At 41.9% G+C, this 26,500-nt stretch overlaps 1 protein-coding gene across 1 annotated transcript; it reads left to right on the forward strand.

The window, feature by feature from the left end:
- Positions 1-2,926: 2,926 nt before the first annotated feature.
- Positions 2,927-26,101, forward strand: LOC110529230 (potassium channel subfamily K member 10). The gene is made up of 7 exons (XM_036985288.1): positions 2,927-3,818; positions 6,180-6,565; positions 19,058-19,175; positions 20,562-20,722; positions 21,970-22,162; positions 23,668-23,810; positions 24,793-26,101. The coding sequence occupies exons 1-7, from the start codon at positions 3,764-3,766 to the stop codon at positions 25,471-25,473; spliced, it is 1,737 nt and encodes a 578-aa protein (XP_036841183.1). The 5' UTR covers positions 2,927-3,763; the 3' UTR covers positions 25,474-26,101.
- Positions 26,102-26,500: the final 399 nt, after the last annotated feature.

Below are 26,500 nucleotides of genomic sequence, written 5' to 3' on the forward strand. Positions count from 1 at the left end.
GGAAGTGAACCCCCCCCCCCCCAAACACATGCCCGGAGGCCTACTTAGACTGTAGATTGTGCAGAAAACAGTATAGCTGTAGAAAGGCCCATGGATTTGATGGAATCAACCTTTAATTCATGGACACCTGCCCAGCTGGGCTAGGGGCACTTTAAATAGGTCAGGTGGAAATGTCCAACAGATCTCAACCCATTAAAAGTATGAAATCGCCATCGCCCACCTCGCTGCTTTCTCTTCGTCAACTCTATCCAATCCAGACATTCTGTGCGTCCATGAATCAACGTACCTTTCGTCTGAACTATCTGTTGCGATCAGGAGAGCGTGCCATCGTTTATTGTTTATAGATTTTACCATGGAGCGCGGCTTGGAGGGCAGCTTCAAACCTATTGTGTTATGTCAATGGGTGGCAGGGTAGCCTAGTGGTTAAAAATAAAATGTCTATAAATACAATTGTTAGACATGGAAATATACATATTCCTCTCTTTAATGCAACCGCTGTGTCAGATTTCAATTTTTTTTAACGGAAAAAGCAAACTATGCAATCATCTGAGATGGTGCTCAGAAAATAAATAAAATGATCCACCATGTTGGAGTCAACAGAAATCAGAAATCACAGTATAAATATTCCCTTACCTTTGAGGGTAGCCTAGTGGTTAGAGCGTTGGACTAGTAACGGAAAGGTTGCACGTTCAAATCCCCAAGCTGACTAGGTACAAATCTGTCGTTCTGCACCTGAACAGGCAGTTAACTCACTGTTCCTAGGCCGTCATTGAAAATAAGAATTTGTTCTTAACTGACTTGCCTAGTCAAATAAAGGTAAAATATAAAATGGACAATGATCACGGCCCTATAGATCATTACAGGCCAATTATGCCATTGACATATGGTTGAAATGAAATGACATGTACAAATGAAGACTAACCTGGAAGGATGAAGTATGTAATGCAATGATTTGCTGAATTGATAAATCCATGTATCAAATTGATTGAGATTGTAGATTGAATAATTGATAAGTGATTGATTTATTTGTATTATTATTCTCATTATTCTCCAGTCCAGTTATGAGCCTAAATGACTCAATCACAATTCTTATTGAATTGAATTGCTGAATGACCTAATTATGTTAATAATGAGTGATTGTTATGATTTGACTTTCGTGATTATGAATTTGCTTGGATACATGTTATTCTGTTTCATTTGTTGTGCAGCACAGACCAACTACCCAGTAAATATACCACTTTGTTGCAGTTAAAGGAATTCCTGCCTCAGTCTCAACCATTCCTCTATCACCTGTTCACCTCCACTATTGTCAGTCATCCTTCCTGTCCAGCTACCCACACAGATTCCAATAATCTTTCAATAGCTTTGTCTGAAATTCAAAGAGGTCTTTTTTTATCACCACAGATTCATTTGCTATTTGTTTTTTAACTAGGCAAGTCAGTTAAGAACAAATGCTTATTTACAATGATGGCCTACCGGGGAACAGTGGGTTAACTACCTTGTTCAGGGGCAGAACGACAGATTTTTACCTTGTCAGCTCGGGGAGTCAATCCAGCAACCTTTCGGTTACTGGCCCAACGCTCTAACCACTAGGCTACATGCTGCCCCACATTATAGCACTGAGTAGTCATTATGATCACTCTCTCCACTGTCCTCAACCTGGTCTCAGAGCATGTCGTATTATTCTGTAAGTAAATCCGAGACCCCGAATTACAATTCATATAAGTTACGAATTGCATAACGTACAATATGTTATTTTACGAATTCTAGCTAGTAGTAGTTAGGGTTAGGAGAAGGGTTAGCTAACATCCTAAGTAGTTGCAAAGTCGCTAAAAAGTAGTAAGTAGTTGTACAGTTGCTAATTAGCTAAAAAGTTATCCGTGATGACATTCAAACTCCATACCTTTGGGTTGCTAGAAGTTAGCGTTATATCCACCCTACTTTAGTTTTTGCCTTATGGTACCATCTGTGTTATGTAACCATTACAAACGTAACATATGATACTAATTTAAGTCTCCTGGATTTATGTGTACTATGTTACATCTAGTCTGAGACCAGGTTGCTGTACTTGCCAATTTTCATGCACACTTGTCTCGCAGGACATTTGCATGTGAAGTACTCTGAAGTCTTTTAAGCTATTTAAAGACTACAAAGAATATTTAATGAAAAGCCCATGGTTCTGTGTAGTGCGTGTGTGTGTAGAGAGAGAGGGGGAGATATTATGAGAGAGCGAGAGAGGTTTGAACTACAGTATGAAGGTTCCACATCAGCGCACGGATGAGCTGTCCATGGTGCTGAAATAATGCGGCGGCATGTCCATTTCAGAGTGCTCATATTCGGTGTTCTACTTGACGCATGTCAATATATATTTAATGTATATTTAATGTAGTTACAACATAAAATACGCTTTCAAGTCATGAATTTATTAACATTGTGGGTATAATCAATGACAAATATAATATATGCAATAGGTCAATAATTCAACAAAAGGCTCTAACATTTGTTATGCTTGTGACTACACTACACACCAACAAGACAAAACGTGGTTTTAGGCACATGGAAAAACAATCCAGTATTTTCGGATCACAACATCATCCTTTTCAATTGACTTCCAATTATTTGCAACACGGTAATATGAATCCTCATGGCAATGCATTGTCTGACGCACCAAAACATACGTTTTACGCCCACAATGTTAACGTAACAGTACAACTTAAACAATGAGAAGTGGAAGAGGTGGACAAGGATATCCAAATGTGATTGATTTATTCTGCATGTTTGGATGATGTAATGACGTGTCCCGAAGCACAAGTTATTATGATAAAGCTTTGCCGCAGGGACCACTGCCAGTTACATGGGGGCTCCCGCATTCAGCCTCCCTTATAAAGAAGCTTTATTCCGTGAGCCTCATCCAAGTGTCAAGTTTTTTTGTAGGACGGCACACATGACAAGGTGTATTAGACAATGCCTTGCCCGTCAAAAATGCTAGCAATCCCGACTTCTTCATGCTGAACTTTGGCTGGCCTACGCCTCATCGATTTGGAGTGTTGTCATAAGAATACGCCAGCTCGCACTACCATGAAAAAGAGCGTTAGAGACGCACGCGCAGCGCGACCGTTGGATACAATAGGCTTGCACAGCCCTGCTGAAGTCTTTGCTGCAGCGGTCAAGAGAGCAATTATTGAACATGTAATCGTCAAGTTCGTCAACGCTCATCGATTTGGAGTGTTGTCATAAGAATACGCCAGCTCGCACTACCATGAAAAAGAGCGTTAGAGACGCACGCGCAGCGCGACCGTTGGATACAATAGGCTTGCACAGCCCTGCTGAAGTCTTTGCTGCAGCGGTCAAGAGAGCAATTATTGAACATGTAATCGTCAAGTTCGTCAACGCTGTTGGAGCTCCGACTCCTCCTGCGTTTTGTCGTTGTTTACAATAAAAAAAAGGACAGGCGTGGACTGTGGTGCAACGAGCAATAGTGGGTGTGCGTTTTGCTCTTGTTCCTACTAGAGTCTGTTGCGGGGAGAGGGGAGCTCATAATTACCTTTTTACCCGGGTGTGCACCTCGCTCTCACTGACAAGAGCAAAAGAAGACACGGATGATGTGTTTTTACTCCCTACCGTTCTCTATTCTCTCTCGGTTAAAAACAAAGGATTCAATAGAAAGAGCGTTGAAAGATTTTACATAAAGACAAGGCTTTTTTCTTTCCAGTCAGTTGTTTTCGGCAAGGGTTTGGTCCATTGTGGCAAACCGAAAATCAAGATGAAATTTCCCACGGAGAACCCAAGAAAACCAGGGAATCCCAACCCTACGCCAGGTTTGTATTTCAACGTTTGGAACGTTTTGTCGGTAATCAATGAAAGCAGATCGATTTAGTTAAATGCTTCCAATATTGAGTCCATATAGGTTATTTCGTTTAATTGTACACACTTAAAGTAACATTTGTATCATTAGACTATAGGTGAAGTTGGAAATGTATTGATACACATACATTGGTGTTATTGACATAGACTAAGTCAATTTATAACTGCAGTGATTGAGTGCACCACAAACATGATCATGCATTGCATGACCAATGTCCAACGAGGAATGGCGCATACCACAGCTGTTTTCCTTTTGATGAATAAAGCCTACCTTTTATAACACCTAGAGCCACATGTTGGCTATGGCTCTGATCCCACCCCTAAAGAATATAATACATTTATTGTTGATGTAGATACTACATTTGGTGGGCACTGATGTGCCTAGGGGAAACTGTCTGCCTGCAACGCGCCAAAGCAGCACACATTGTTCAGATAGATAAAGTAGGAGACATGGCGAGGGATAACGCTACCTGCCATTAATGAGCTTCATCTATTCAATTTGATTTAAAAAGCGCACGGCTGTTTTGACATTCCAATCAGATTAGGTCCAGGGACAGGCACGACTCCTTGTAGCTAGTCTACCTCATGCTGGTAGTACATTTCCTATTGCCATTTTATGTATAAATGTATGTTAACATAATTTAGCCACCAATCAAGGTCTGATTCCTTGTTTATGTTGTTTTTGAGGGGAATTGACCATTGCCGGACTCTAGTCTAAAACATATCGGTTGAGGTGAAGGCGAAATGGCTAATGTGAACTGTCAGTCGGTAATATAATGTCATAAAGGAGCACTTGGTGTGTTACAGCTGGTGCAGTATTGTGATGCATTGAGAGATGGGGTAAAAACACATTACCTCATCGGATTTAGGTAGAGCTGGAGCTCTGCATGGGTAGTTCCCGCCAATCCTGCATGTATGGCACGTCAATGCGGCTGTCCTATTCTCGCTCAAGATCAAATGTTTACCCAGCCGCATCTCCGGCCACCAGTGCAGCAGGTGCCTATCTGTTTTCATCGGTATGACCTTTTGGGAGAAATGTCAGCTGTGTTTTATGGTCTACATGCAGCCAGCAATGTGTTGAGCGTTGCTCTTCAAAATGATTTGCGCCTGCCGGACCAGTGTAGTGAATGTTTTTCCCCACAGTGTGGTTGAATGGTTACATAAATCACCACCACTAATTAATTATATTTGTTTTCATAATCAAAACCTAGTATACAGTGGGTAAGCACATGAGATGTGGCAGAACTTTGAGGACTCTTAACAGTACATCATGTAATGTTGAAAGTAAGCATCTTGAAGGTGTAAGCATGAAATTGAAGCAACACGGCTGGAAAACATGTTTGAATGCTTTGGCTGTAAATGGTGGATGTTTATAACTACAAAGGCATCACAAGGGGACAAACAGAACACTTTAATTCAAATATCATTCAGACAGTAGAGCATTAGGAAATCGTTCATCAACCAATGATTCTTTCATATATAAAGGCTCACTTTGTAATCCATTAAAAAATAGCATTCTCAGCCTGTGCTTGGGGCTGCCAGCCATATATGGTCGGAGTATGTGAATCCACTGGCTGATGTAGTGTGCTGATGGAACACTCCATGCCACTGCTCTGAGATGCCTGCTCTTAAAGGGATACTTTGGGATTTTGGCATTCTTCTAGCATTAGCACAATGACTGGAAGTCCATGGGTATCTGCTAGTGTGCTAGCAGATAGCTAGCAGATACCCATAGACTTCCAGTCATTGTGCTAATGCTAGTTAGCAATTGTGCTAGCGATAGCAACTTCCTTCAAACTGCACGCAGACATAAAAATGGAATCCACGAGGTCATCTGACTCTGGGGAAGCAAATAAAGGGCCACATTGCCAAAATTGTGAGGTATCCCTTTAACAATAATGGGTTTTCAGAAAGCCCACAGAACACATTAGGGATTCACCCTCTCTCTCTCTCTCTCTCTCTCTCTCTCTCTCTCTCTCTCTCTCTCTCTCTCTCTCTCTCTCTCTCCCTTTCTCTCTCTCTCTGCTCAAAACCTCAAGCATCAAGACAAACTCCATTTATATTTCATTGTCATAGTCCTGTGGCTGATAGACGGAAATACATTCTTAAGCCCAAACTGCCCAGAAAAATCAAGCCCAGCTCCATGTAGAAGTTGTACCCAGACAATATAGTAAAGTTATTTACATACTGTAGGGTTGTAGGGTTCTTTTAATTCCACCCATTTGCTTACATCTGGATTGTGTAGTATATGACTACATATTCACTTTTCCTATATTGCAGCACCTAACAATAACATTACATGTTTTTCTCTGCAGTGGCGGTCCAGACCAACCTGTTCCCCCCTAAGAAGGTCCAGCCAGGCATGATGAGTGCCAGCCTGGTCCAGGCCAGTGTGGCCACCATGCAGAACCCCATGGGCTGCACCGTGCCACGGCTCTCTCCATCGCGACCTGCCAGCATGGTGGCCAGCATGGAGGCGGTGGGCGAGGATGGCTCGCCCCTTTTCACGGTCATGAAGTGGAAGACCGTGGTGGCGGTGTTTGTGGTGGTGGTTGCCTATCTGGTGGGGGGAGGCCTGATGTTCCGGGCCCTGGAGCAGCCTTTCGAGAGCAACCAGAAGGTGACCATCACCGCAGAGAAGGCGGCGTTCCTGCAGAAGCACCCCTGTGTCTCACCGGCGGAGCTGGAGGTGCTTATCAAGGTAAGGAAAGACAACAGCAGCCACTAGGTCAGTCTGAAGTCAATACTGGAGCTCTCCGGTCTCTTTCAGCTCTGTCTGAGGTCCCTAGTGGGGACTCAGGTCAACTGAAACTTGAACTCTGTATCGAACTCTGTATCGATCCAATGTTATTTAAGCCCCCCCCCCCACCACACACACACACACATACACTATACAGTGAACACTGCCAGCCATCCTGAAATTGGATACAAACCACAATAAACAGGCTTGTGTATCAACATAACTATAGAGTCTAGCTGTGTGTCAGACTGAGTTGAAAGTTACCACTGACCACCACGTTGTGGGTGACTGTGTACAGCACTGTGATTGATAAACAGGGTACGAGTGTGTTATTTTGACCAGTATGCCCAGCAGTCTGAGTGCCAGCATGTGACGTCGTTCAGGCCTTGGCTGCCACTACCAAATGCTCCTAACTGTGATGCCTAAAGACACTCATTATTGCTAGCGCCTCACAGGGAATATGGTTGGCATAACAATGGCTCAGAGACACGACTGAGGAGAAGTGGAGAATAGATATCAGAATGGCCAAATGCCAACCATGCTTGATTGATCTTGAAGATTTGTGTTATCTCCACAAGCGAATGCCTAAGCTTTCGCTCAGGAGGCTAACACAGACTTAGTTTCAAACCTGTCTGTCACATATGCATGGCAATACTTCATCTGTACCATGGGATAGCTATGATAAATGCCCATACAATGAAGAATACATTATGTAACTGTCAGCACCAATATACATTTGTTTTTCTTTCATCAGGCCGATAGCTTATAGGAAAGTTGGCAGGGAACCCTGTCACTGTAATTGTATGCCTTTTACATTAAGTAATTCTATAGATTTCCTTATTTAGAGTCACCTTGATCAATTTGACTTGCAAGTCTTGAGCTCAGTCCAAGTTTGTCTCAATATAGACTAAAAGGGAGCAGGACTTGAAGAAATGGCAGGCATACCGCCTGCCATTTCTTCAAGTCCTGCTCCCTTTCAGTCTATATTGAGACAAACTTGGACTGAGCTCAAGACAGCTTCCAGAAAACAACAGTTGCTACAATCTAAGGATTCACCTCCTGAAAAAGAAAAAATGGAAATAGGTTAATCTGGATAGGAGGTACATCATAAACTGAGCATTTGACTTGTACTGTAGCACTCTCACTTCTGCAAGGGCCGACAGGGTTCTCAGGGCCGAATGCTTCCAGCTCCTCATAAAACAACCAGAGTGACACTCAAGTGCTTGGATGAGCCAGATATTGACGCCTCATCCATGAAAACTCTGGATGATAATGGACCAGGCCAAGTTTCTCCTGGCCGGCTCAACAACAATACACATTGAAACACACGGGTGCCAGTGTGAATTTTAATCATGAGTGAATTGGAAACACTTCGCTCACAATAACTCAAGGATCTTGGGCTTGGGCAATGATTGGATGTGAGAAGGTTTGTAATTGTTTTTTAACTGTTTTAACTGCGAAACAAGAGTTGGTCATTTATCTTAGTTACGGTAGAACTCTGAAGTAGTAGGGAAATGGGGGCAACCAAGGGGGCAATCAAGTTTGAGATCACTTCCTCTCTGGAAAAAAAAAAACGGTTTTGGGGAATAGAGGGATGCCAATGCAGTTGCTAATGCTCACTGCCTTTGTAGGGTCCTGCTGGGGCCCCGTAATGCTTGGAATGCAGAATCGATATTTTCCTGCAGAGAACCCGAGACAAAATAAGTAACTCAGCACTAATTCGCTTACATACAGTGCATTCGGAAAATATTCAGACCGCTTGACTTTTTTCACATTATATTACCTTACAGACTTATTCTAAAATTGATTCAATAGTTCCCCACCTCCCCATAACATACACACAATACCCCATTATGACAAAACCGAAAATGGTTTTTAGATTTTTTTGCAAATGTATTAAAAATAGAACATTTAAGTTACATTTACATAAGTATTCAAACCCTTTACTCAATACTTTGTCGAATAACCTTTTACAGCGTCTACAGCAGTCTTCTTGGATTGACGAAACAAGCTTAGCACAGCTGTATTTGGGGAGTTTCTTCAATTCTTCTCTGCATCAAATCAAAAATCAAATCAAATGTATTTATATGGCCCTTCGTACATCAGCTGATATCTCAAAGTGCTGTACAGAAATCCAGCCTAAAACCCCAAACAGCAAGCAATGCAGATGTAGAAGCAGGGTGGCTAGGAAAACCTCCCTAGAAAGGCCAAAACATAGGAAGAAACTTAGAGAGGAACCAGGCTATGTGGGGTGGCCAGTCCTCCTCTGGCTGTGCCGGGTGGAGATTATAACAGAACATGGCCAAGATGTTGAAATGTTCATAAATGACCAGCATGGTCAAATAATAATAATCACAGGCAGAACAGTTGAAACTGGAGCAGCAGCACAGCCAGGTGGACTGGGGACAGCAAGGAGTCATCATGTCAGGTAGTCCTGAGGCATGGCCCTAGGGCTCAGGTCCTCCGAGAGAGAGAAAGAAAGAGAGAAAGAGAGAATTAGAGGGAGCATACTTAAATTCACACAGGACACCGGAGAGGACAGGAGAAGTACTCCAGATATAACAAACTGACCCTAGCCGAGTATAGCCCACAAAGATCTCCACCACGGCACAACCCAAGGGGGGGCGCCAACCAAGACAGGAAGATCACATCAGTGACTCAACCCACTCAAGTGACGCACTCCTCCTAGGGACGGTATGAAAGAGCCCTAGTAAGCCAGTGACTCAGCCCCTGTAATAGGGTTAGAGGCAGAGAATCCCAGTGGAAAGAGGGGAACCGGCCAGGCAGAGACAGCAAGGGCGGTTCGTTGCTCCAGAGCCTTTCCGTTCACCTTCACACTCCTTCACACACTCAATCATATAACCCACTGAAGAGATGAGTCTTCAGTAAAGACTTAAAGGTTGAGACCGAGTTTGCGTCTCTCACATGGGTAGGCAGACCATTCCATAAAAATGGAGCTCTATAGGAGAAAGCCCTGCCTCCAGCTTTTTGCTTAGAAATTCTAGGGGCAATTAGGAGGCCTGCGTCTTGTGACCGTAGCGTACATGTAGGTATGTACGGCAGGACCAAATCAGAGAGATAGGTAGGAGCAAACCCATGTAATGCTTTGTAGATTAAGAGTAAAACCTTGAAATCAGCCCTTGCCTTGACAGGAAGCCAGTGTAGGAAGGCTAGCACTGGAGTAATATGATAATTTCTTTGGGGTTCTAGTCAGGATTCTAGCAGCCGTATTTAGCACTAACTGAAGTTTATTTAGTGCTTTATCCGGGTAGCCGGAAAGTAGAGCATTGCAGTAGTCTAACCTAGAAGTGACAAAAGCATGGATTAATTTTTCTGCATCATTTTTGGACAGAATGTTTCTGATTTTTGCAATGTTACGTAGATGGAAAAAAGCTGTCCTTGAAACAGTCTTGATATGTTCTTCAAAAGAGAGATCAGGGTCCAGAGTAACCCCAAGGTCCTTCAATGTTTTATTTGAGACGACTGCACAACCATTAAGATTAATTGTCAGATTCAACAGAAGATCTCTTTGTTTCTTGGGACCTAGAACAAGCATCACTGTTTTGTCCGAGTTTAAAAGTAGATAGTTTGCAGCCATCCACTTCCTTATATCTGAAACACATGCTTCTAGCGAGGGCAATTTTGGGGCTTCACCATGTTTCGTTGTAATGTACAGCTGTGTGTCATCCGCATAGCAGTGAAAGTTAACATTATGTTTCCGAATGACATCCCCAAGAGGTAAAATATATAGTGAAAACAATAGTGGTCCTAAAACGGAACCTTGAGGAACACTGAAATTTACAGTTGATTTGTCAGAGGACAAACCATTCACAGAGACACACGGATATCTTTCCGACAGATAAGATCTAAACCAGGCCAGAACTTGTCCGTTTAGACCAATTTGGGTTTCCAATCTCTCCAAAAGAATGTGGTGATCAATGGTATCAAAAGCATCACTAAGGTCTAGGAGCACGAGGACAGATGCAGAGCCTCGGTCTGATGCCATTAAAAGGTCATTTACCACCTTCACAAGTGCAGTCTCAGTGCTATGATAGCCCTATTTTAGCCCTATTTTGAGAGGTGAGATATCATGATCTTTTTCAATAAAGACAGGAATGGAGGAGGTCTTTATCCTAGTGAGATTGCTATGGCGAACACCGCCATGTTTAGTTTTGCCCAACCTAGGTCGAGGCACAGACACGGTCTCAATGGGGATAGCTGAGTTGACTACACTGACTGTGCTAGTGGCAGACTCCACTATCCTGGCAGGCTGGCTAACAGCCTGCTACCTGGCCTGCACCCTATTTCATTGTGGAGCTAGAGGAGTTAGAGCACTGTCTCTGCAGATCCTCTCAAGCTCTGTCAGGTTGGATAGGGAACATCACTGCATAGCTATTTTCAGGTCTCTCCAGAGATGTTCGATTGGGTTCAAGTACAGGCTCAAGAACATTCAGAGACTTGTCCCATAGCCACTTCTGCATTCTCTTGGCGATGTGCTTAGGGTCGTTGTCCTGTTGGAAGGTGAACCTTCGCCCCAGTCTGAGGACCTGAGCGCTCTGGAGCAGGTTTTCCTAATGGATCTCTCTGTACTTTGCTCCGATCATCTTTCCCTCGATCTAGACAAGTTTCCAAAATCCCCACAGCATGATGCTGCCACCACCATGCTTCATCATAGGGATGGTGCCAGGTTTTGTCCAGATGTGATGCTGGGCATTCAGGCCAAAGAGTTCAATCTTGGTTTCATCAGACCAGAGAATCTTGTTTCTCATGGTCTGAGAGTCCTTTAGGTGCCTCTTGGCAAACTCCAAGCGGGTTCTCATGTGCCTTTTACTGAGGAATGGCTTCCATCTGGATAATCTACCATAATGGCCTGATTGTTGGAGTGCTGCAGAGATGGTTGTCCTTCAGGAAGATTCTCCCATCTCCACAGAGAAACTCTGGAGCTCTGTCAGAGTGACCATTGGGTTCTTAGTCATCTCCCTGACCAAGGCCCTTCTACCCCGATTTGGACGCGGCGGCCAGCTCTAGGAAGAAACTCTGGGGTTCCAAACTTCTTCCATTTAAGAATGATGGAGGCCACTGTGTTCTTGGGGATGTTCAATGCTGCAGACATTTTTTGCTACCCTTCCCCAGATCTGTGCCTCGACACAATCCTGTCTTGGAGCTTTACGGACAATTCCTTTCAACCTCATGGCTTGGTTTTTGCTCTGGCATGCATTGTCAACTGTGGGACCTTATATAGACAGGTGTGTGCCTTTCCAAATCATGTCCAATCAATTGCATTTACCACAGGTGGACTCCAATCAAGTTGTAGAAACATCTCAAGGATGATAAATGGTAACAGGATGCACCTGAGCTCAATTTCGAGTCTCATAGCAAAAGGTCTGAATTCTTATGTAAATAATGTATTTCTGTTTTTTATTTTATTTTTTTACAAACATTTCTAAAAACCTGTTTGTGCTTTGTCATTATGAGTTATTGTGTGTAGATTGGTGAGGATATGTTTTTATTTAATCAATTTTAGAATAAGGCTGTAACGTAACAAATGTGGAAAAAGTGAAGGGGTCTGAATACCTTCCGAATATTATCTAAGAATAACAAAGCACCACGAGGCCTCGTATTTAACGTGAAAGGTGAATATTCCGTGGCAGAGCAGAGAAAAGGGCAGATGATAATCATTATGAGGTATTGTGTATATACTGATGAGGACGTGTTTTTATTTAATCAATTTTAGAATGTGGAAAAAGTGAAGGGGTCTGAATACCTTCCGAATGTAATTTTTTAAATTTTAATTTCACCTTTATTTAACCAGGTAAGCTAGTTGAGAACAAGTTCTCATTTGCAACTGTGACCTGGCCAAGATGTAATGCTTTAGTGCATAGGGAGCATCTGCATTCAGAGCATCTGCAATCCCAAATGCATTTCCACCTAAAAATACTACATTGACATTAGCTGAAATAGGAGTGTCAGACATAGATGTACTTTGTTTCATGAGTGGATCTTTGTGACTTGTATTCTGCAGCATGCAAGTTATTTTGTAATCTAACAGTTAACATGGGATTTCTCATTGAACCAATCATTTTCTGAGTGCTTTACGTTTGATAAGGATCTCCAGGCGTGTTTGTCGTTGGTTAAAGCAACAGTATCCCTTCTGATATATGCACAGGAAGGCTAAATTTAGCCGTAAGTCTTAAAAGCATCTGCTGGGGAGTCAATTATTCATTAAGGGACTATAGTTCTGAAGGACCCACGATGGATGGAGGTGTGGCTTGGGGAATGTCGACTGCTCTTCCGGGTCTCTAGTCTGGTGTGATTAATGCTGCTTGGGATTAAACCGAGCACTCATTACAGTACCTTGTCCATCAGACCTTCAAAGTCCAGTAATGTTCCACATCGTGTTATAAGCATAGCTTGATGTACTAAAGCACCCACAACAATCTAGCGACAAGGTCTTTCCATCACACTGATTCTGGAGGATCAATAGACCTTTTTTTGAATATTTTCTGATGCCATTGAGTTACTTGGTCTTTTTCTCTGACTCATTGTTTGGGTACTGGATATTTCCAGATTATATTGTTCTCAGCGACTGAGTCAGCATTGTCAAACATAAGGTAGGTTGCAGCCTGTAGTGTAGACTGTAGCAGGCTGGGGGACTCTCAGAGGGAGGGATTGGTGTGTTATGGTGTGTCACTCCATCCCACTGAGGTCCTACCATGGTGCTTTTACTAATTACCCAACACCAGGGCCATGATTCAGAGGTGTGGAGTGTGTCTGTGCGAGTGTGCATTGACTCACCCACTCACTTCCTCTTCCCCCGCTACCCCCTCTCTTTCTTCAGCATGTCTCGCTTGAGGATATGTTTATTCTTGGGTTTTCATGCGACTTCTGACACATTCCCTCTGCTGACACAGTGATGAAAGTTGCAAAAGGCCTTTAACATGGGGGGGGGGGGGGCAAACCCAGCGGGCAAAATATGTCCCTACGACCTTTAGTTGTCTGATAAGATGTGACCCAATTATAACTGCTCTTTGTTAAAACGGGGTAAAGATTTATTTTCATGACAATATCAATACTTTATGAGAAAGACAGATAATCAGATTACAACCAGATAAAGATGTTTTTTCCCCCTGGTTGTTAAAAATATATTAACAAATGTCCTTATCTAACCAATATACAACCTGACCATAACCGTTATGGCATAACTTCATAAAATACATAATGATTATGTAATTGCATCTTGTTTAGTCCATACTCCCTTTTGACTATTACCACTTTAAATATTAATTTGGGACCTGCATTCATTTGCATACTTAATAATGAAACCTCAACTTTCCTATGTCCTCGGATTAGGGCTTGATTAAATCTGTGGAAGATCTGCATTGTAGCGCGGTTGAAATTTAAGGTGATTTCTGATTGAGCCAACATATGCAGCGTTTAATGTGAATGCAGTCTCTGCGAAAGTGCAGAGATCCTGTCCAATGTCAGCTAACATATGCCGTATGCACATATTCTAATCATACAGTATATCTAAGAATAACAAAGCACTATGAGGCCTCCTATTTAACGTGAAAGGTGATTATTCTGCGGCAGAGCAGAGAAAAGGGCAGATGATAAGCAGTTCTGGGACATGTGCCAGGCTGCTGCTTTAGTGTCTTAGCCCTGAGGTACAGCCTATTGGACAGGTAGGGCAGGGCAGGGCTTCAGCCAGACTACTGGGTCGGAGATGTATACCTATCTCCTCAGCATTCTCTGTCAGTTCTGTGCCGGGCGACAGTGATAGCCTCCTCCTGTGAAACCTCTAGAATCGTTTTTCCTCCAGCTGTTTATGGGGTTAGGGAGTGACTTTGAGTATCCATCCACTAAAGAATCAAGTCATGTCTAGTCTCTTGCTGCGTTGCACAAGTGTCAATAACATAATGTGACAGTATAACTGTTTGCCAAGTCAGCTTGGCAGGCTTGCATACTTTACTGCATGGGGTGTCAATAGGTCCTGACAGTAAGCATGTATTGGTTAACTGAGAAAGCCTTCCACAAAAGCTACTTTTTAAATTAATATTTCAGAGTGGAAATACGGTGTTGGCTGCATCTGAGGAGATTACATTAATCATTGTTTTTTTTTTGGGGGGGGGGGGACTCGTTTAGGGTGTCCTGAAGCAAACCACATTCAGATAGAAATGCTAAACGCCTTTTATTTTTCTTGAATGCTGCTGCGCTGCCCCAGTGCCAAATCTTCACCAGTCCTCTGATCCAGGGATTCCCCAACTTGGTCCTGGGGGCCCCCCTGGGTACACGTTTTAATTTTTGGCCTAGCACTCTACAGCTGATTCAAATAACCAGCTCATAATCAAGCTTTGATTATTTGAATCAGCTGTGTGGTGCTAGGGAAAAAAACTAAACGGGCAACCGTGGGTGAAAAGAGTGAAAACAGTTTTTTAAACATTTTTGCAAATGTATTACAAATAAAAACAGAAATGCCATATTTAGGTATGTTTAAAACCATACCTATATGGGAATATACAGTGCATTCGGAAAGTATTCAGATGCCTATTCTAAAATGGACTAAATAAATATTTATCATCCTCAGTCTACGCACAATACCCCATAATGACAAAGCGAAAACAGGTTTTTATATACATTTTTGTACATTTATTAAAAATAAAAAACAGAACTAGCTTATTTACATACGTATTCAAACCCTTTGCTATGAGACTTGAAATTGAGCTCAGGTGCATCCTGTTCCTTGAGATGTTTCTACAACTTGATTGGAGTCCACCTGTGGTAAATGCAATTGATTGGACATGATTTGGAAAGGCACACACCTGTCTATATAAGGTCCCACATTTGACAGTGCATGTCAGAGCAAAAACCAAGCCTTGAGGTAGAAAGGAATTGTCCATAGAGCTCCGAGACAAGATTGTGTCGAGGCACAGATCTTGGGAAGGGTACCAAAAAATGTCAGCAGCATTGAAGGTCCCAGAACACAGTGGCCTCCATCATTCTTAAATGGAAGAATTTTGGAACCACCAAGACTCTTCCTAGAAACAATCGGGGGATTGTTTTTTCTTTGCTATATGGGGTATTGTGTGTAGATTTATGTGCAAAAAAAACTATTTAATCAATTTTAGAATAAGGTAACAAAATGTGGGAAAAGTCAAGGGATATGAAGACTTTCCATGTACACTGTAAATGTAAATAATGAGCTGGGGAATAGGATGGAGCTCTTCAACCAAGGTGCATGAATTGAGAAGCAAAGATGCAAGACAGTGGAAGTTGATCAAATACTTGTTTGTTGTTAAAGTCCCTGTGAAGTAAAACATTTTAATGTTCTGTGTTCTATATATCTTTCCACAATATGAGTTTGGAATAATACTGTGAAATTGTGATAATGATAATGCCCTTCAAGTGTAAGAGCTGTTTGAAAAGACCGCCTGAAATTTCAACCTGTTTTGGTGGGATGGAGTTTTGGCCTGCCTGGTGAAATCCCCATTTGCTGAATGTCCTCTTCACTTCATGTAGGATGGGGCTCAACATTTGTTATTTACATGTTATTTAAAGATAGGCTCCTTAATAGAAACAAATAACACAGCGACACCCTGCCTCTGTTTTGCTAAAAAGCTGAGGGATGGGCCTGGAGAAATGTAACCACTCTCAGATTAACAGACAGAGCTATGGATGCAAGGACTGACCATCCATGATATCAAAACTATAGTTTTAACATGTTTGGAGGCTATAGAGTGTGTGTTTACATTTACATTATTTACAAACATTGGAGTAAAACAACATTTTAATTTGGGTTCTGATGGGGTATGACAGATGAACTGAGATCATTAGGAATTTATACGTTATATTCTTCAATAGTCAATGGGTATATATCATTAATTTCTAAGTCAAAAAATGGATGAGGCAACTAAAGATTCTAGCTTTAAACATTGTTTTACCAAATAAGTTGACTGAGAACACATTCTAATTTATGGCAACAACCCATTGTATGGGAGAGGAGAGAGACTGAATGAATAGTAAAGTCTTATCACAGAAAAAAAGAAGCTATTTTGTACTTCAAAGTTTAGCGTGTCCAAAGATCTGAGTCAGAGTTCTTGCGTTATATAAGGATCATTCAAACAAAGTGTGGGACAGATGTAAAGTAGACAGGGTTGAGTAGGTTACTTTATAAATGTAATCCATTACATTTACTAGTTACCTGTCCAAAATCAGTAACTTTTGGATTGCCCGAACTCAGTAATATAATCGGATTACATTCTGTTACCTTTTGATTACTTTCCCCTTAAGAGGCATTAGAAGAAGACAAAAATGTATGTTACCAATTGAACAACATCTGTTGCAGGATAAATCAGTGTTAAAGTTTACATACCTGGCCATATATAGATGTTAAATATTACTTTATGGGTTGGTTATGTAGGTTACTTTTAACCCATCGCTTTCCACAACATATAATAAATAATACAATTAAATTGTATCTTCACATTAAAAACTAAAGTCTATCAGAATTCCAGTCATTCCAATAAATGTTATGCCACTTGATCTTCAGGAATAGGACTTGGAAATATGGAAGTATAGATTAGCCAAATTGTTTTACCTGAGCGTAACCCCCAGAACTAAGGACTTAGTAGCCAGCCTTACTCTGTTGTTTATGATTTTGTTGTCATGGAGGGCTTATTGGGCTCATTGATTCGAGTTGAAAAATAAATATTGCGCTCATGGAATGGCATGCTTTGAGCGCCACTGACAACTGTCTATTTACATGAAAAAGCCATATCTCAGACTGGTCATCAAAAATAAACAATTAAGATGGACAAAAGAACACAGACACTGGACAGAGGAACTCTGCGATCCTGGACTCGGCTCTTCACTGTTGACGTTGAGACTGGTGTTTTGCGGGTACTATTTAATGAAGCTCCCAGTTGAGGACTTGTGAGGCATCTGTTTCTCAAACTAGACATTCTAATGTACTTGTCCTCTTGCTCAGTTGTGCACCGGGGCCTCCCACTCCTCTTTCTATTCTGGTTTGAGCCAGTTTGCGCTGTTCTGTGAAGGGAGTAGTACACAGTGTTGGTCGAGATCTTCAGTTTCTTGGCACGTTCTCACATGGACTAGCCTTCATTTCTCAGAACAAGAATAGACTGACAAGTTTGACAGACTGACAGCCATCCACAACAACCACAATCCGTAAAGCACAAATAGCTAAATGAGAGAGCAGCAGTGTGATTTACATCAATACACTATGTAGATATCAATAGTAAGTGATATCCGTATAGCCGTAGACTACAACACTGCTGTCATCCTTACCTCCAAGTGTCTATTCAAGTTGCATAATCTTTGGATGCCGACACCAGTCCCATCATTGGAAGACATACCTTGGACTGTAGCCTACAAAAGCCTATTCCTGTGCTTTGCCCGGGATCGATCAAACACATTTGGTGTGTCATCATATGGGTCTCTGACTTGTGGTCAGACTCGCTCAGGTGGAACAAACTTAAACTTGCACTTTTTTTCAATGCTGATTTGAATGCGTCAAGTACTCATCTAGTTTTTTAAAAGTATCTGTAATCTGATTACAATATTTTAGCTGGTAACCTAACGGATTACAGTTAGTTTTTTTTGTAATCCCTTACATTTAACGGATTACATGTCACACGTTACTCTCCAATGCTGAAACTAGATCAATGCAGTAACGGCTCATCTTAGCTATCAGATATCAGACTGTCAGTTTGGAAGGTGGAGTTGATTGCATGTGAAACCAGCCAGATTTCAAACCCGGGTCTCCTGTGCATCCCAATCCTGTGTTTCCCCGCAAAGCTAAAGCCAGGGAATTTGCTCTGAGAGTTAGAGCAAGTCTTCAGGTCTCGGGCAAGGTTAGTTAACACTCAAGCATGGTTTGCCAAACCACCTCCGTTGTACTCGACCACTGGACTGTCATGGCCTCTCCTCCTCTGCCCTTGTTAATTTGTCCTTCAACTGCATCCCACACCTATCCCACCATCCCTCACACCCTGAGCTTCATCCTGTTGCTCGCCACTCCGAAGCTCCATCTGGCGTGCCGGCTTCCTGCCGGGTAGACTGGCCGACTGGCGCAGAGTGTGAGGGCTGCTCAGGGCATGGTGGGCATCATGTGCCCCGCCCCCCCCCCCCCGTACCTCTCTCTCATTGTGGCACTGTCATGATGATTCACCATGCAGAAGCGTCATCAGCGGTAAGCTATACAGCAGTCATATGTTACGCAACCGTCTGCTTTAGAAAATCACATTGGAAAGTTTGATGGATCCCCTGAGAATTCATTGATTCAAAATGCAACTATGGGATCACTAATAGACAGACTCTCAAGAGACTCTATACCACCAAAAATTGCTGCAATTTTGAACGTAGTGCTATCATCTTTACCCATTTGATGTAGTCTATTTTTTATGGTCTGATGAATGTCTTTGTATGTGTGCCCAGCACTCTGTAGATGCAGTGAATGCTGGGGTCAGCCCGATAGGAGACACATCCTATAACTCCAGCCACTGGGACCTGGGCAGTGCCTTTTTCTTCGCTGGAACCGTCATCACAACCATAGGTAATGGTTTTAGTGTTGGATTAGTACTACACACACCTGTTGCAGTACTACATTGGTCAGTATTATCGAAACTTCATTGAGGCCTATGTGATCTGTCACATCTGTGGTTACTCTCACTGTTGCTTGTTATTCGTTACCATCCATTCAACCCTTTATTTACAATGGTCCTTTCAGGAATAGGCAATAGATCGTTCTCGCTGAAACAATGATAATTGTCCTGGCAATTCACCTTATTTACACTGCGGCCATTGTTCATTGACCAAAGTTTTTTGCAGGGTAGAAAGTGAAGTGCTCCGTTGAAACCAATTGAAAAACGATTTCTTAAGTGTGACCTGTAGACTAAAACCACTGCACACAGTAAAACAATATTATTTGATTTGGGATACTCAGAAAAAACATTGCTAGAGTATTGTCATTGTCATCTGCCCTGATTTGAAAAGACGGGACAGTTTATTAGCTACCCACGTTAGCTGGTAGAACGTTCAGCTGTGAATCAGGTCTATTCCTGCAAACTGCATTTGAAGGTTTCTTAGATTAGATAGATATGGGATTGGCATGTGAGTGTGAGTCATCTGTCAGATGAAATGAAGTGAGCTGCTCCACTCCTAGGAATAAGGGGGTGCTGAGAACGTTTTGTTGATGCTCTACAGACGGCTATATCGGTCTGCTAATACAGGACTAGTAAAGGCCCATTGCACTACTTTTTTCAGGGGGTGCTGCAGCAACCTCATCCCCTCTACTTTCCACAGCTATGGTAGTTATTGTACCAGGCAGTGTAGGTGTAGTTCAAGCCAAGTGCAAGGGCTGATGAAACATTCTGCCATTTCACCTAAGGTAATGCTGTTTACATTGACTAGAGACAATCAAGACTTTAGGAGCCAGTTTCCCAGACCCAAACTAAAAAGCATGCTAAATGGACAATGTCTATTAAAAGTGCTTTTTAGTCCATAAATGTGTCTTATTAATCTGTGTCCGGGAAACTGGCCTTATAGTTTCTGTGTTAACTGTGTTGAAATCACATGATCAATCATAGCATTGTCTTCAACAGAACCTTCTAAACCATTAGCACTCTTGACTACTGAATGTCTTCAATTTGATGTATGGTGGAAGGAGGCATTTTACTTCCAATTCATTGGCATATTTGTGATTATATTAGAACCCGACTAGCACCTCTGTGATTCCAAATGGAAAGGGACAGAAGCTTAGCTAGCAGACAGTATGTTAGCCTTTTGTAGATAGCAGCATGTGTATGCGTCTATGGTGGAAAGGAGATGGAATTGCTATTGCATAAACCCACTGTGGTTGTGTCTGCCATTGATAAGAAAGAGATTCAAGTCTCATCACATCCAGAAAACATGCCCTTCTCTTTCTCTGTTTGTTTCACAGGATATGGTAACATTGCTCCCAGCACTGAGGGCGGGAAGATTTTCTGTATCCTATATGCAATATTTGGCATCCCTCTGTTTGGGTTCCTGCTAGCCGGTGTGGGGGACCAGCTAGGGACCATATTCGTGAAAAGCATCGCCAAGGTGGAGAAAATGTTCCGGGTAAGTTCACAGCATACAACAACACAAATAGAAACAATAATGATGTTTTAATGTATTATGAAAACAGTTATTAATGACTGTTTCTATCATCACAATGACTTTAAATGTGAGATATTGATAGGCTAGAGAGTAGAGAGACCTGGGCTTTTACCCAGTTGACAGTAGTGGTGTAGCCAGAAATGAGTTGGTGGGTGGGCCTGCAACCGCTAACTTCCTTACACATGTTGCCATGGAGCAAAGAGAAACATGTGCAGTTTTATAGCTGATCTTATGCTATTCAACACAGCTCATTAAAGTAAAAAATATATAGATGTGTTGACTGTGATAAAGGCACTTGATCATGAGCTGTTTTGTTGCGCTAAATGAACAAATGAAGTGGACAGTGGAATGGTGTGTGTAGCCATAGAAGCACAGTGACACGCCTCAATGGAGTCATATTGGTGGCTTTTTGGGGTGTGTCTTTCAGTTTTTTCTTCTTAGCAACACATCCTGTGAGAGCGAATGGCATTCCAATGCGTCTGTTCTGTTATATTTCATCAAATCTGACTAATCCAATGCACTGCTTGCTACGAATTATATCTGATGGTGTTTGCATGTTTAGGTAAAAATACATAATGTCGCGTTTGGAACACTGACACTATGCAAAGGGCATAAAATCTAAATAATAATAACAACTTTTTTTTTTCTCAATCTGAGTGGGTGGGCCTATGCCCCCAGGTTGAAAGTGAAAGTGTTCAGTACTGAGTAAGGTGTTATCATCTACTAATGATGTGTGGGCTCTACATTATGGGTTGTTAATGAGCAGGGGGTGATGGCTGTTGTGCTTTATTCTGGTTGGCCCAACAGTTGGCCTGTGGTGTGTTACAGTGTGTTTACATTTCTCAGAACAGGAACACCTAGTGTGAGAGCTGTACTGAGTGAGCTGTGCCTCTGTGACAGCCCACAGTCACAATCACCATTACGCCTCGTTTGAGCTAATCATGCATCTTATGCATCTTTAGCTTATCACCAGGCAGTGTCAGAGTGTGGAAATACTGTAGATGCCACCTTGTCAGAGTCATGAATCTCATCATGCAAACGCAGTAGTGACTCCACCACAGAACGACAACACATGGTGCACTCTGGTAGAATGGCCTTGGCCTTATGGCCTGTGTGTGTGCCTGTTCTTCTGTGTGTGTGTGTGTGTGTGTGTGTGCGCTGTGTTTGTTTGTGTGTGTGCATATGTGTGTCTTCTTCTCCTCTCCCAGCATAAACAGAACCAGATCAGCCAGACCAAGATCCGAGTGGCCTCCACGTTGCTCTTCATCCTGGCGGGTTGTATCCTCTTTGTCACCATTCCAGCAGTCATCTTCAAACACATAGAAGGCTGGACTGGACTGGAGGCCATCTACTTTGTTGTCATCACTCTGACAACTATCGGAATAGGAGACTATGTGGCAGGTGAGAGCTAGATCAATTATTAGTTCATGTTTCTGTTGTGAGTAATGCCATAATGAGATGATTATCTGAAAGAGATTCTTACTTGAATAACAGCCATTTTGAGTCAGTTTTCTACACTAAGACATCATAAAGGCTCATACAGTACATGCTAATAACAACTAATAACAACTCGCTATTGTTATTTTACTGCTGCTGTTAATTTATTTGTTACTTTTATTTTCACATCTATTTTTTACCTAACACTTATTTTTCTTAAATGCATTGTTGGATAAGGGCTTGAAAGTAAGTATTTCACTGTAAGGTTTGTATTTGTCGCTGTGACAAATCAAATCTGATTTGATTTAATACATCCTTTTAATTAAACAGTTACCAAAACTGTTGCGGCCATTCATTTTGCTTCAAACTTGGTTATGGTTGGAGGCAATGACGTCCTGCACCCAAAAAATCTGAGGGGGCACAACTTACGTGAATAATTATTCTTAATTCTACGTAAAATATATCTTTTTTTTCTGCATATCTAAGCATACCTCTTGAACTGTCTGCATTCTCCTGGTGGTTCATTTGATAAATAAACTAAATATGCTTCTCTGGATCTCAGCTAAAATCTGTGTAAAAGAATGTGTCTTATTCAGTACATTTAGTTATTGCTTGCTTTTCTAAAGTCTATCAACCTTGCCAGCAGGCATGCCAGCTAAGCTACATTAGTTGGTTAACTTGATTGATAGCTTGAAATGGCTTCTTGGTAGCCTGGAAACCTATCTAGGCTAGCTAAAGCCAACTTTATTAAATTGCTAGGTGGCTAACAGTATTACAGAGAGAAATCGGCAAAATATTTAAATAGATATACGTGTATATACATTTTTTAAACGGGACAAATCTGAGGGGGCAATTGCCCCTGTGCCCCCTTTGGGCATGACATTTCTGGTTGGAGGACCTACTTTCCAGACATTTTCCTAACACAACTTTGCAACTTGTGCTGTGCCATTATTACAAGGGCTCAAGATTCCTCCTTAATGGAGGGTATTTGATATTGGAGTATTGGTATTGGAGGATATTTGAGAAATGCAGTTGTTTCTTGTCTTAGACGTCAACGTTTAAAACAAAAAAAGGTAGTTGTATCAGGAGGCTCTCATTGCTTGATCTCACTGACCAAGCTGCTGCAACACCGCACAGATGATTTATTTCCCAATCCCTATTTGACATACAAGCACTTGTCTGAGAAAATTAGCTTTGTTCGTTTCTGTTCTCTGGATTTTAGCCCATCAGCTTAAGAAATTCAGGTAGAAAATGGGCCAATAGAATCAGTGTTTATCAGGGTCATGTTTATTAGTCACCTAAATGAAGAAAATGGACTGATACAGGGAGGGATTACCTGCACTTATCCAATAAGAAACCCACATTTTTGTTTAACATTTATTTTTTTTATTTTTTATGGTTAACTCTTCTAAACACGACCCATGTCTCTCATCATGCTGACTGTTTCATTGTTTGTTTACATCCTATAGGAGGGGACCGGAGGGTCGTGTATCGTAATTGGTATAGACCTCTGGTGTGGTTCTGGATTCTGGTGGGGTTGGCCTATTTTGCTGCTGTACTGAGCATGATTGGTGACTGGCTGAGGGTCCTGTCCAAGAAGACAAAAGAGGAGGTAAGATAATTTACTTGTATATGACATTATATGACCATACTACTACGGTATAGAGCTGTAATGGTATAGTTGAACACTACATGGGCTTAGTATTTTGTCAAATGTCCCATTAGAAGAACATTAATTCTTCAGGATTGGTGGGTCCCCTGCGGGACGGTTGAGCTAACATAGGCTTATGCTATTAGCAGGAGGTTGTAAGTAACAAGAACATTTCCCAGAACATAGACATATCTGATATTGGCAGAAAGCTTAAATTATTGTTAATCTAACTGCAGTGCCCAATATACAGCTATTACAGTGAAATAATACCATGCTATTGTTTGAGAAGAGTGCACAGTTTTGAACATGAATAGTTATTAATAAACAAATTAGGCACATTTGTGCCGTCTTGACGCAAAACTTTGAACAGAAATACAATGGTTCATTGGCTCAGTCTAAAACTGTGCATATACACTGATGCTCTCTAGTGGCCAAAATCTAAATTGCACCTGGGCTGGAATAATATATTATGGCCTTTCTCTTGCATTTCAAAGATGATTGTTCAAAAAAATTAAAAATAAACATTTGTTTTTTTCTTTATATTATCTTTTACCAGATCTAATGTGTCATTGTCTCCTATATTTCTTTCAAATTTCCACAAACTTCAAAGTGTTTTCTTTCAAATGGTACCAAGAAAATGCAAATCCTTTCTTCAGGGCCTGAGCTACAGGCAGTTAGAGTTGGATATGTCATTTTAGGCGAAAATTGAAAAAAAGGGTCCAATCCTTAAGAGTTTTAAAGGGTTAAAATAGACATTCAAATGGTTAAAACATGGAAATAATTGTTGTTTGCTTTCTTACCTTGAAAGGAGAGACTGCAATCTATGCTTTCGTTTTGTTTACCTAGCTACTGCCACCAATTCTGTAATTTGGATTAACTATCCAATTGTGTTATAGTATTTTATCGTGTGGAATTACCTTGGATTTATTTTCCCGTCCTCTAGGTTGGAGAGATCAAGGCCCACGCAGCCGAGTGGAAGGCCAACGTGCGCGCCGAGTTCCGGGAGACGCGGCGACGCCTGAGTGTGGAGGTCAGCGACAAGCTCCAGCGGACCGCCACCATCCGCAGCATGGAGCGCCGCCAGCTGGGCCTGGACCAGTGGGCCGTCTCCACGGACATGCTCTCCCCGGAACGCCGTGCCGCCTTCAACAGTCTGGACACCAACCCCTACAAGACCTCATCTCAGGAGAGCATCGACATGAAACTCAACAACCTGCGTCTAAGGGGGGCAGAGTGTGATCCGCGCCGGTCCGAAAGTGTGGCCTCCTCAGACGACAACATCTTTAATCGCCTGGGTTCCGTCACCAAGCTGGCCAAGAGAAACAAGAACCGCGAGCTGAAGAAGAATATCCCAGATGAGCTACAATGCAGGCCCTTTAGTACTCCGCCTATGGAGATGGGGAAGAGAAAGGAGGAAGAGGAGGAGGAGGAGGAGGAGGAAGATGAGGGGTTAGACAAAAAGTTCAACACCAGCATGTCCGATCTGCCGCTGTTCGTCGAAGTGTGCAAACCCCAGAATGGTTTCACAGTACCATTCATACCACTTCAGACCAAAGAAAAAAAGACTGAGGGGGAAACACTTCAACTTGAAGAAAAGGAGCTGCGTATCCAGATGGATCCTTAAAAATGTTGGTTGTTCCTCTGAGGTAAAGGATGTTTTAAACGTCACCACCATATGTGCCTTACATTTCTGTCACGCCTTTGTGTGCTTGATATTGGGGGAACGGTTGTGTCCCTGTGTGCTATGTAATGTTATTCAATATTCACTGTGCCCTAATAACCTGAAGGAAAGACATTAACCTCATACGTTTCTACAATCACCTGGTAAAATATTTTTTAGATTTGAGGTTCTTGTGGTACAGAACAACCAAAAATATGGTTTATTTGGAGTGAAAGACAAGATGGCTGCTATTCAGAAGAGTCGATAATAAAGCAAGTAAGATGCTTTGATGAGTCTGACTTTTATGTACGTAGTGGACTTCGACGAGACGGTGCTGCTCCTAAATACACATCCGAGGTCATTTTAGGACAAGAGAACTGAGCTGCTGAGAATAGAGCAACAATTGAATAAGAGCAACAACTGGAGACTCACCTGGATTTGGTTATTGTGAAATGTACGACTTTGTTCTCATTCCGTCACGACACATGAACTCTGAAAATTGATGAAAAAAGTTATAAAAAACAAACACAATTTTGTCTGTGCATGGTCCTTGAGCTAAACTGTCTAGAAGGTGTGTGATTACGCTATTAAGTTCTTGAACTTTCATTAACACAATCTCAGGGCTTGTGGTCCTAATGTTGTCGTTGAAATGTTTCTAAAGTATACTGCATTCACACTTTGTAGCATTAGAGGCGCTTTGGTTGCACTTAGAATTGCTTTTCTGAAGATGACAGCTTATGACAATGGAACGGAAGGTAAGCCATAATGCAGGAAGGAAAAATGGCCCCTAATGGCTTAGACAGGATACTGTCAAATTTGGGAGACAGAGGTTTTTTTGGCGCAAACTTGTATGATACATCGATACAATGATTTGCTTGAATACAGTGTGTTACTGTTAGCTGACATCTTTGTTATACTTGATTTAAGTGTACCATGTAACGTCTGTGAAGTGCATTTATATGTTCATGTTACAGAGGAGAGGTGATGACAC

Source organism: Oncorhynchus mykiss, chromosome 8 (genome assembly GCF_013265735.2).
Source record: "Oncorhynchus mykiss isolate Arlee chromosome 8, USDA_OmykA_1.1, whole genome shotgun sequence".
Classification (NCBI taxonomy): domain Eukaryota; kingdom Metazoa; phylum Chordata; class Actinopteri; order Salmoniformes; family Salmonidae; genus Oncorhynchus; species Oncorhynchus mykiss.